Raw genomic sequence first — 12,942 nt, forward strand, 5'->3', positions numbered from 1 at the left:
AGTTATCTCAGGGTAACTGTTGTACCGCTGGTGAGTATATACTTGGGGCAAATGGGAAATGGGTTAAATAGCATCGCACCACTATCAGAATCTGTGCATTCACTGGGCATCATCTGTCTCCTCCAATTAGACTATCCACTCTTTAGGAATGAGGACTTCATCCTGGCTCTGAGCTGCATCCAGAGCCTGTTTCAGGTGGCGCTAGATGTCAGAGGAGACAGAGGTTACCGTACGTGAGCAAACATCTCTGGAAAGAGTTCAAACTGAAAGCCAGGTGGATGATCTGCAGGAACCATTTATCGAAGGAGATGTGTAGAAAGGGAAGATCTAGAAACAGAAGGGTAACAAAAGCAAGATGAGCATGCCATCTGAATCAGGGTCAGAGAGAGGGCCTGGAGAAGTTCTCTAGGTTGAAGAGGGCACCCACAATATGTCTGTAACCTTGGATCAGTGGTAGCAGGAGGGCCACTGCCCAGACCCCCAGTTTTCCTTGGCGATAGGCCCCGAAACCTTAAGTGGGTGTCCTAGGTAAGAGGCAGATTCTTCTGACTGCCTGCTCCTCTTATCCATCCCCTTCCCAGGAGGGCAAAGGGGAAAAGCTCTGGCATTCCCAAGGCCCAGCCACTCTCCACATTATTGGTGCTAAATTGAGTCCTGATGAGGTGGGCAGAGCAGGGAGCACTAGCATGTTGGTGCAGAGGATAAGACACCTGAGATGAGCCTAGGAGGAAGCATCGGCTAGGTGGTGGAGGGAAAAGTTATTCCTGGCAAAGTGAATAGTCCATGCAAATGAAGGGAGGCCAGGGAAGGCGCTCGACATTGCGAATCAGCGGGCGTGGCAGGGGTCTATAGCTGTGCATGGAGAGGGCAAGGGCTGAGAGGCAGGAAGGGGCCAGATGACTGTGCTCAGACACTGTGCTCAAGAATTTGTGCATGGCCCTGCTACTTAGTGCTGTTAGGGGAAACAAGTTAAAATCTGACTCAAATAATAAATGAAAATGTTCTGTCAAACAGTGATTTCAAAGTCTGATTGAAGAAACAATTGAACCATTCATTAGGATCTTTACTTAGTTTTAAATGTGGCTGAAAGATGGTCCTCACTGCAGGGAAGGTGGAAGGAACCCACAACTGTACATCTTCCTGTGAGTATGAAACCTCTTAGCATGACACATTCATGTACAGAGGCATTAGAAGAATATTTTCCTATAGCCAGATATATGTGAGGGAGGATCATCGCCACTTGGCTTAGTCCATGACATTACTGAAAGTGGATTACATTGCAAAGGAAGGAAAACGACATCAGAGCTCGCTTTTACCCCACATGCATGAGAGAGAGTGCGAACCTAATCTGCCCAGGAGGAAATCACCTCTCAGAAAGCAAATGATGCCACGTTGTGAATGCCTGAAACACGAGAGACCCTCCTAGGGCAACTCTGGCAAAGACGACTACAATGTGAAAGCAAGCCCATACACTGCGCCATGTGGTGGCCATGCCGACACCCACCTACCTGCTCAGTGACTCTCTTGGAAAATATGGCAAGCAGGAAGATGGCAGCAATGGGTGGCACCAGGTAACTCAAGACTGACTGCATGAATTCAAACAGCTGTTCACCGCGTTTCACTTTAATCATAGGGACCCAGATGATGGCAGTAGCAAGTAAGATTATAACAAAAAACCTGTAAATTAAACCAACAGTCAATGGCAATTTGATGAGTTTTTCCCCCTGCCAATAAAATGTCTACAAACTATAAACTATTAACTCAATTATCCCTTAGGTTAAATTCAGGCACCCATTCATAAGTTTGGAGCAAAGGAGAGAGCCATACTCCTAAACACTAATGGGGCCGTATGCCTGTAGACAAAAATCTTTCAACTTCTGAACAAATAAAACTGAGTGTCCATTTGCTTGTTACTGGAATATGGATAGATTTTTACCATATTTGGAGTGGGTTGGGGCAGTCATGCTTAAAATGTATGATACATGGACAATATTAATTTCTTCAAAGGTGATACATTTTTAAACATTTCAGACAGATTAGTATGGCACATGATTTTAAAGATTTCAATAAGTTCGAAAACTTATTGTTTAAATTTTGCTTAAAATGTTAAGGAATTGAGAAATTCCAAATGTTCATTACCTTTCTAGGTAAAAAAAATTTAATGTATACCTAAATATAAAATTACACTAGGTCAAATATCGCCCCAGAGATGAATAAATCTTATCAGTTCTGTGTCAACAAAAGCTTAAAAATAATAATTTTGAGAGAGTGAATATAAGTTAGAAAGCACTAATACCTTGATAGTCAAAGAAGAGGCAAGGAAGTGAGTTCTAGCTCTAGTAATGACGGACTAGCTGGCACGGGACGAAGCCTCCCGCAGATAAAAATGATAAATTCTAGATCAAATATAAAAAAAAAAAACACTGAAGAGTAGCCCAAAACAGGCAGATTCAGGGAAAGGGGATGGGACTCAATCTATGAAAGAATGGAACCATACTAGGTGCTACCTACATTTACTTACATTTCCTCTGAGGCCCTCCCTTGTCTACATGGTGTGGGGTGGCTGTAAGTTAAACAAAAAATCTCACTCTTACTGGGTTGAAGAGTCAGAAGACAGAGGTTGGGGAGTCAGAGTGGTTGAAAGTATTTGGGGAAAATTCCAGAAAGGTGGGAGCCCAGAGCAAGGGGGTCCAAATCTGTGTATAAACCCCACTTAAACCCTTGGCTGACCCCTGAATTATGCACATGGGGGAGAATTTCCAAATAGCCCACCAACAAGCAACTGCTGGAAGACAGAAAAAGATGAGCAAGATTTCAGCTCCTGCCTAGAGCGGGGAAGACGGAAACTGGAGTTTGAATCTCATCAAGCTAGAGGGGCTATGTAATCACCCTTTCACTGAAACCCCTGAAGGACCATACCTTGGACACTATATACGAGGACTAAGAATATGCTCTAAGACTAGAGCAAAACTGAAACAGGTATCTTAACAAAGTGTAAAACCAGGCTTGCACAAGTTTAAGGTAATCGGCTAGTATATTATCTGCATTCTTAAACAAGAACCAATACTCTTCAGAGGAACATGACACAAGTCTTTACAATATATTATCCATAATGTTCAGTATACAATAAAATGTACTGGGCATGTGAAGAAATAAGAAAATGTGATCCATAGTCAAGAAAGAAAGCAATCAATAGAAACTGACCCCAGGATGGCTTTAGGTATTAAAATGAGCAGATGAGGACTTCAAAGCAGCTATTGAATCTGCAACTAAGGACTTAAAGGAAATGATGATTATGAATTAATAGATGAGAAATAATGACAGAAAATTGGAAACTCTAAAACCTTTTTAAAAATCAGTATAAATTTCAGAACTGAAAATCCAGTTTAGTGTAGGAAATGAAAATTTCACTTGTTGGTCTTTGAACAAATTGGAAATGCCAGAAGACAGGGCCAATTAACCTACTGCAGACTGATAGAAATCTAAACAGAAGGACATAGAGAAAAAAATTTTTAAAAATAGCAGAGCTTCAGAGATCTGTGGGACAATATCAAAAGGGTTAATGTGTGTAGCATCCCCCCTGAAGAGGAGAGGAGAAGAAAAATATGCAAAGAAATAATGGTAAAAAATATCCCTATTTTGATGAAAACCATTAATTCACAGATTCGGAAGCTTAGCAAAACCCAATCAGGATACACACACAAATGAACACCCACACTCTATAACAAAACTGCTGAAAACCAAAAATTAAGAGAAAATCTTGAAAGTCACAGGAGAAAGGCTACATTAAGCACAGAAAGCGGTACTGTGAATTATGGCTGACTTGTCATCAGAAACAAGAGGACAGAAGAGAATGTAAGAGCATCTTTAAAGTGGTGAAACGAAAATAGTGTCAACCCAGAATTCTACATCCAGCAAAAATATCTTTCAAAAATAAAGATGTAAAAATTATTTTCTTATAAAAACAGAGAATCGGTCGCTGGAAGACTTTCATTATAAGACATGCTGAAGAAAGTTCTTTAGAGTAAAGGGAAATGACATGGATGGAAACTCAAACCCAAAAGAAGGAAAAATGAGCACCAAAAGTGTAAAATATATAAATAAATATAAAATACTGTACATTTATTGTTTTTCCTTAAAAATTTTTAAAATTGAAATATAGCTAACACACAATATTACATTAGTTTCGGGTGTACACCATAGTTATTCAACATTTATACAACTAAAGAAGTGATCACCATGATAAATTTAGTAACCATCTGAGACCACACAATGTCATTACAATATTACTGACTATATCCCGTATGCTGTACTTCACATCCCTGTGACTATTTTGTAACTACCAGTTTGTACTTTTTAATCCCTTAACCTTTTTTCACCAAGACCCCCAAACCTCCTCTCTCTCAACCATCGGTTTGTTCTTTGTATCTATGAATGTTTGTTTTATTTATCTTGTTCTTTAGATTCCACATATAAGTGAGATCACTTAGCATAATACCTTCCGGGTCCATCCATATTGTACCAAATGGTAAGATTTCATTCTTTTTTATGGCCAATTCCATTGTATATATGTACCACAACTTCTTTATTTATTCATCTACTGATGGACATGTCCATATCTTGGCTACTATAAATAATGCTGCAATAAACACAAGGGGGTACATATCTTTCCAAATATATAATTTACGAAGTGATCACCCGATAAATCTAGTATCCATAGTTACTATAATATTACTGACCATATTGCTTATGCTGTCTACATCCCCATGACTATTTTGTAACTACCAATCTATACTTTTTAAGCCCTTACCCCTTTTCACTCATCCTCCAATCCCTCTCCCATCTGGCAACCATCAAAATATTCTCTGTATGAGTGTTTCTATTTTGTTTGTTCATTAATTTTGTTCTTTAGATTCCACATATGAGTGAATAATGGCATTTGTCTTTCTCTATTTTGACTTACTCCATTCAGTACAATACCTTCTAGGCCAATCCATGTCGTTGCAGGTGGCAAGATTTCATTCTATTTTATGGCTGTTAACATTCTATTGTATATATGTATCACTTCTTTATTCTTTCACCAATTGATGGGCACCCAGCTTGCCTCCATATTTTGGCTATTTTAAATAGTGCTGCAATGAATGTATGAATGTACATGTCCCTTTGAAGTAGTGTTTTGGGTTTCTTCAGATAAATACCCAGAAGTGGGATTAATGGGCCCTTCTTTGTCTCTTAGTATAGCCTTTGTTTTAAAGTCATCCTGTCTGGTATAAGTATTGCTACCTCAGCTTTTTTTATTTTTCAAATTTTTTCATTCCATTTTCTTTCGGTCATGTCTTTCGATCTGAATTGACTTTCTTGTAGGCAGCACATGTAAGGGTTTTCTTTTATCCATTCAGCCACCCTATGTCTTTTGATTGGAGGATTTAATTCATTTACATTTAAAGTAATTGCTGATAAGAATGTAGTTATTGCCATTTTATTATTCATATTTTTTAAAAATCTTTTATCCCCTTCTTCTTAAGGAAATCCCTTTAACCTTTCTTGTAACATTGGTTTGGTGGTGATGGACTCTTTAGCTTTTTCTTGTCTGGGAAGGTCTTTATCTGTCCTTTGATTCTAAATGATAGCTTTCCAGGGTACAGCAATCTTGGTTGTAGGTCCTAGCTTTTCATCACTTTGAGTATTTCTTGCTAATCCCTTCTGGCCTGTAAAGTTTCTGTTGAGAAATCAGCTGACAGTCTTTTGGAAACTCCCTCATAGGTAACTAATTGCTTTCCTCTTGTTGCTTTTAAGATTCTCTGACTTTAACCTTTGGCATTTTAATTATGACCTGTCATGGTATGGGCCTCTCTGGGTTCACCTTGTTTGAGACTCTGCATTTCCTGGGCTTGTCTGTCTATTTCCTTTGCCACATTGGGGAATTTTTCCATCCTTATTTGTTCAAATAGGTTTTTGATTCCTTGCTCTCTCTCTTTTCCTTCTGGCACCTTTATGATGTGAATGTTGGTATGCTGGATGTTGTCCCAGAAGCCACTTAAACTATCCTCATTTTTTGGATTATTTTTTTCTTGTTGCTGTTCTGATTGGGTGTTTTCTGCTACCCTGTCTATCAAATCACTGATTCAATCCTTTGCATCATCAGATCTACTGTTGATTCCCTCTAATGTATTCTTAATTTTAGTTGTTGTATTATTCCTTTCTGACTGGTTCATTTTTATGTTTTTTATTTCCATTTTTATGTTTCCTACCTCTCTGTTGAAGTTCTCACTGAGACCATCAAGCATCCTTATAACCAGTGTTTTGAACTCTGCCTCTGATAGGTTGCTTGTCTCCATTTTGCTTAGTTTTTTTTTTTCCTGGAGCTTTGTTCTATTTTTTAATTTGGGATATGCTTCTTTGTCTCCCTACTTTGGTTACCTTCTTGTTTGTTTCTATGTATTGGGTAAAGCAGCTACGTTTCCCATCTTTGTAGAGTGGCCTTATGTAGTAAGTGTCTTGGAGGCCCAGTGGTGCAGTCTCCCTGGTCACCTGAATGGTGTGTTCCAGGTGTGCCCACTGTGTGGGCTGTGTGTGCCCTCCTGTTGTAGTTGAGTCTTGGCTGCTATTTGCATATCAATGGCTGATTGGATGTGATGATTGGTTGGTGACTACAATGAAGGAGCTGTTGTGCAGGGGCTGACCCTATGGAGCAGGACTCACTTTAGTGGAGCTCTGGCACTTGCCCAGTCTACCTTTTGCATGTATCAGTCTTGGAGGTGGTTAAGTGGTGCTCTGGTGTGGTCAGAAGCTGTCTACTGAGTGTGTTGGCTCTGGGGCTTCTTCAGAGAGGCTCTGTTACAGGCCAAGGTCAGCTGCTGCCTGAGCCCCATCCAGGGCCACTCGGTATGAGCTCAAAAGTGATCTGCATGTGGTTGAAATTTCTGCTGGGCTTGGAGGTCAGCTGCCACTAGTGCCAGGTTTGGTACTGCTTAGCAAAAGATACAAGGCATGCTGAGGCCAGATGCTGTTTGATTGGGTTTTGTGAACCTTTGAGAGATTTTAGGAAAGTTCATAGCATGAGATACTGAAAGCAAATAAGGTGGGACTATAAGTTTTATGGGGCAAGGTTTTGGGATCACCAGGGCAGGGCAAGCAGTGTTAGCCAGCTTGATGGAGACTCAGATATGGCGGCTGCCTGCATGCTGGGCAAGAACAGGGCTCAACAAAGGGACAATGGCTTCTGCCAGCAAGTTCTGTCTGAGAAAAAGCTGCCTTTCCAATTCTGGCCCTGATGCTAGACAATTTAGTTCCTCTCTGCATGGCCCTGGGGCATTTCAAGTTGCTGTCCCAGAGCTAGAGCTCAGAGCAAGTGAGTCCATCAGTGGGTAAGTCTGTGCATGGGTCCTTTAAGAAAAATTCCTGGGACTCTAGCAACCCTCTGTCTCACTCAGCCGCAATCTCTGCTGATGTGCACAGCCATAAATTGTAAGGACTTTTATTCCTGGCTCTGGAACTTTGGCCTGGGAATCCTGGTGTGGGACTGGGATGCCTTGCTCCTCAGGGGGGACCTCCACAGCTGAGGTATCCCTCCCAATTTTCAACCATCACATGTGGGTGCAGGGCCAGCCCATTTGCATTTCTGCCCCTCTTACCAGTCACAATGTGGCTTTTTCTGTATATCTTTAGTTACAGACTTCCTTTCAAGTAGACTTCAGGTGATTCTCATTGATGGTTATTCTGTAATTTGTTGTAATTTTTCATGTGATCATGAGAGGAGACAAGCACAGCATTTACCTACTTTGCCATCTTGACTGAAATTCTTGGTTTAAATTTTTAAATGGTTTTTACCTATGTGATGACTATATGATTTTCTCCTATTTCCTGTTAATGTGGTTGATTTTTGAATAATAAACTATTTTTGTATTCCTGGAATAAATATCAGATGGTCATGGTGTATCATTCTTTTTATATGGTGCTGGACCTTTGTTGATATTATTTTGTTTAAAATTTCTGCATATACATCTGTTTTTTTGCAAGGTATATGTTTTCCCATGTTTTCTTTAAGCCTTTCTTTTATTTTAAAGATGATATCTCTCTTCATTAAAGTTGCAGGATCAAAATCAACATATACTGACAATGAATTATATGAAAAAAAAATCCCATTTACAATAGCATCAAAAACAATAAAACACTTAGAAAAAAATATAACCAAGTAGGTGAAAGACCTCTACATTGAAAACTGGAAGACACTGATGAAAGAAATTGAAGATATAAATAAATAGATATCATGGATTAGATTAATATAAAATGTCCAAATTACCCAAAGTCATTGACAGATTCACTGCAATCCTTACCAAGTCTCCAAAGGCATTTTTCACAGAAATAGAAAAAAATTGCTAATTTTTTTTTTGACCTACAAAGGACTTTAACAGCCAAAGCAATATTGAGAAAGAACAACAAAGCTGAAGGTATCACACTTCCTTATTTCAAACTATATTATGAAGCTATGGTAAACACAACAGGGTGATATTAGCACAAAAACAGACACATAGACCAACGGAACAAAACTGGGAGCTCAAAAATAAACTTATGCGTATATGGTCAACCAATATTGGACAAAGGAGCCAAGACTCTTTGATGCAGAAAAGACAATCTCTTCAATAAACATTGCTGGAAAAATTGGATATTCACCTGAAGAAGAATGGAATTGGACCCCTTACAACACTCACAAAAATTAACTTGAAATCGATAAAAGATTTAAATAAAAGACCTATTACTGTAAAGCTCCCAGAAAAAAAAATGGAGAAACATTTCCTTCACATTGGTCTTGTCAATGTTTTGTTTTGTTTTTTTACTATAACGCCAAAAGCACAAGCAACAAAAGCAAAAATAAACAAGTGGGATAACATCTAACTAAAAAGCTTCGTACAGCAAAATAAAGAACTTACAAAATGGAAAGGCAACCTAGGGAATGGGAGAAAATATCTGCAAACCACAATCTGAAAAGGTGTTAATATCCCCAAAATATAAGAAAGGCATACATCAATAGCAAAAAGCCAAATAATCCAATTAGAAAATTACAAAGGACCTGATTGACATTTTCCCAAAGAAGATATTCATATAGACAATTGGTGCTCGACATCATTAATTATAAGAAAAATGCAAATCAAAACAACAATGACAATGATATATCATCTCACACCTGTTAAAATGGCTGTCATTGAAAAGACCAGAGATAACCTTTGTTGGCAAGGATGTGAAGAAAAGGGACCTCTCTTCCTTGTATACCTTTGGTGGGATTGTAATTTGGTACTACCACTATGGAAAGGAATATGGAGGTTCTTTAAAAAAGTGAAACTAGAACTACCATATGATCCAGCAATTGCACTTCTTGGTATGTATCTTAAAGAAACAATCATTATCTTGAAGAGCTATCTGCACCCCCATGTTTACTGCAGCATTATTCACAATAGCCAAGACATGGAAATAACCTAAGTGTCCACTGACAGATGAATAAAGAAATTGTGGTATTATACAGAATGGTATATTATTTAGTCATAGAAAGAAGAAAATTCTGCCATTTATGACAGCATGAACAAACCTTGAGGGCATTATGCTAAATGAAATGTCAGACAAAGACAAATACTGCATGATCTCATTTGTATGTGGAATCTAAAAAGACAGAACTCATAGAAACAGAGAGCAGATTGGTGGTTGCCAGAGACAGGGATAGTCGGTAGCAGAAATGTATGAAGGTGGTTAAAAAGTACAAACTTTAAGATAAGTAAGTCCTGGGAATGTAATGTAAAGCATGTTGACTATGTGAACTACTGTATTATATATCTGAAAGTTGCTAAAAGAGTAAATCTTAAATGTTTTCATGTTGAGAAAAAAAATGTAACTATATAAGATGATGGGTGTTAACTTCTTGTAATCATTTCAGAGTATATACATATATCAAATCACTATACTATACACTTTAAACTTATAAAATGTCAATTATATCACAATGAAACTGAAAAAAATGGTGTCTTTTCTAAGAAGCACATAGTTGGTTTTAAGAATACTCTGCTAATCTTAACCTTTTAACTTAGGTATTTAGCCAACTTACATTTCATGAAATTACTGATATATTTGGGTTTATTTGTGCCATCCTATTGTTTTCTATTTAACCCATATTTATGTTCTTTTTATCCCTTTTTAAGTTCTTTTAAGCTAATCAAATATTTTATTAGCTATTCCATTATTTTCCTTCCATTAACTTGTTAAACATTCTTGAACTTTCCTTTCATTGCTTAGTCTAGAGATTACATGCATCCAACATATTATAGTCTGGTACATGTTTTATTTTTATATCTCAAATAATTCTAGAATCAGATAATAAGTTCCATTTAGTTTTTTCTCATTTTCTCTATTACTGTTATATATTTCTTCCCATGTTATAAATCCCATAGACATTTTTCTCTTATTTATGTTTTCAACAGTCCATAATTCATTTATATTTCCTACATATTTACCTGTTCTGCTCTTCATTCTTCTCTGAAGTTCAATTCTTCTATCTGGGTTATTTTCCTTCAGCCTGAGGATCTTCCTTTGGTATTTCTTACACTGAAAATATAATGTAATAAATTCTCTCAGCTTGCATTTATCTGAAAAATATTTATTTCCTCTTGGAGAATATTTTTGATGGGTACTGAATTCTAGGTTTGCATTTTTTTAAAAAATTGTTTGTTTATTGGTTTGTTTACGTATTATCTTTACTAGCACTCAAAGGTGTCATTTCATTGCCTTCTGGCTTTTACAACTTCTTTTGAAAATTTTGCTGTCAGTCTGTTACTTTTTTGAAGATAATGTGATTTATTTTCCTCTGGTTGCTCTTTATCTTCAATTTTCAGCAGTTTCACTATAATGTAGTCTAGGTATGATTTCCTTTGTATTTATCCTGCTTGCAATTTGTTGAAATTCTCAAATCTCCAAACAGTTGTCCATTAGTTTTGGGAAATTCTTGGCCAGTATCTTTTCAAAACTGCTTCTATCCAATTTGCTCCTTTCTGTGATTCCAATTGCGTTTGTGTGTATCTTTCTTTTTTATCTGTATACTTCAGGTTTGAAACTGTCCATTGTTCTATTTCCAATTGACTAACTGTATCTTCTGCTATATCCAGTAAGTTCTTAACCCACCCACTGAGTTCTTAATTTCAGATATTTATTTTTCAATTCTAAGAATCTTTTCAATCCTTTTATAAATTCTGTTCTCTGGTGAAATTCTTAACCTTTTCATCTATTTTTGTGCATATTTTCCTCTATTATCTTGTACATATAATTATGGATATTTTAAAGTCCTTGTTTGCTAACTTCACCTGTGGGTCTACTTTTAGTAAATGTATTTTACATTTATATATACATACTTTTTACATATACATTTGTATAAATAGAGTTGTAAAGAGGGACATTCCTGCATTGCTCCTTTCTAGTTTCTTCATTAACTATAATGTAGGCTTTTAGGTGATATAGATATATTTTATCATGTTGAAAGGTACCCATTTTACCAAATACCTTTTCATCATCTGTAAACAGAGACATATGATTTTTCTTTTTATTTCACTGATTTTTCTCTTTTGACCTATTAATATGTTGAGTTATATTACTACATTTCTTAACGTCAAACCATCCTTATATTTCTGGGAAAAAAATCATAGTTGGTAATGAGATATCATTATCTTAATATTATCTTAATATATTGTTGAATTTGTGTCTAACATTTTATTTACAACTTTTGCATTGGTATTTAAAAGTGAGGTTAGTCTTTAGTTTTAATTTTTTTTCTGTGCTATATTTAATAGGTTTTGGCATCAATGTCTTGAGCTTCATAAAACAAACCTTCATTTTTGCTATGTTCTATAACAATTTAAATAAAATTGATATCTGCTTCTTAAAATTTCTCAGAAAAGTTCTTTTGAACTATGAAATGCTAACCAAAGTGTGAAGGCAACCTCAAAAGTAGCAGTTAGACAGATAAAGTAGATGAGCAACATGCACCTTGATGCACGATAAAGGAAGCATATGGGTACAATGTAGGCCACATTACATGTGTGTGGGCTGGATGTGGTCCAAGGGGCAGCCAACATGAAAAAAGACAGGGACCATGTTTTACTCACGTTTGTATTCCCCACTCCACATCCAGCATGATGTTGTGGCATTATGGTTAGGAGCATGGCTCTGAATGGACAAATTCTCCTACTTACTGTGTGACCTCGGTTAGATCAATTCTCTTCTCTGAGCCACTTTCCCCCCATTTTTTCAAAGACAGTAAAATTTATCTTTAAAGGTTATCATGAGGACTAAATGAGATGAAATACTGTATATAAATTTCCTCACAAGGACTGTGTTGGGGATATAGTAAACTATGCTCATTTTTATCACTGTGATTAGTTAATGTTATTCCCAAGTGAAAATAACTTTCTTTGTGATTATGAAAGCAATACATCTTCATTGTAATGGCAGCAAAGAATACCACCATTCTGTATATAAACAGGATGATTCTATATACAGTATTATAGCCTAAAATTTTCACGTAATAACATTGTGGTCATCATTTCACTGACAGTAGTAACTAATGCAATTAGAGGAATCCTTCACCTTCCTGATAACATGAGTTCAGCTTCAGTAGCCGTAGGTCGTATCTGGGTATAGATGTCCATTGTGAACACAGCGCCGGCACTGGTGAAACTAGAAGTCAGGGAGGATATGAGAGAAGACCATAGTGCAGACAGCGTCAGACCTTGCATACCTGAAAGAGAAGGGACATTTCCTAGACCTTCAGCTCTGTCCACACCAGGAGGTGCCTTAGGCTTCCTAAGGAACTTCTCTATAAACTAAATTTTCTCCTACAAAACATTCGAATTTTATTTGGAATGAAATGCCATCAAGACTGTAGGCAAGTGATGCTGTTCCTTGTGC

General features: G+C 37.1%; 2 protein-coding genes across 4 annotated transcripts in view; one reads left to right on the plus strand and one right to left on the minus strand.

Moving 5' to 3' along the window:
- Positions 1–12,942, plus strand: part of RSPH14 (radial spoke head 14 homolog) — a 112,855-nt gene that overhangs the window by 90,696 nt on the left and 9,217 nt on the right. The window lies entirely within an intron of this gene.
- LOC107500689 (sodium/glucose cotransporter 1-like) overlaps positions 1–12,942 on the minus strand; it is a 61,583-nt gene that overhangs the window by 7,203 nt on the left and 41,438 nt on the right. For all 3 annotated transcript variants that reach the window (XM_036221025.1, XM_036221024.1, XM_036221023.1), the window contains 2 exons: positions 12,622–12,772; positions 1,509–1,677 (listed from right to left, as the gene is read on the minus strand). In XM_036221025.1, the coding sequence (XP_036076918.1) occupies positions 1,509–1,677; positions 12,622–12,772 (320 nt within the window). The remainder of the gene's footprint in view (positions 1–1,508; positions 1,678–12,621; positions 12,773–12,942) is intronic.

Source organism: Rousettus aegyptiacus, unplaced genomic scaffold, assembly GCF_014176215.1.
Source record: "Rousettus aegyptiacus isolate mRouAeg1 unplaced genomic scaffold, mRouAeg1.p scaffold_m13_p_5, whole genome shotgun sequence".
Lineage (NCBI taxonomy): Eukaryota > Metazoa > Chordata > Mammalia > Chiroptera > Pteropodidae > Rousettus > Rousettus aegyptiacus.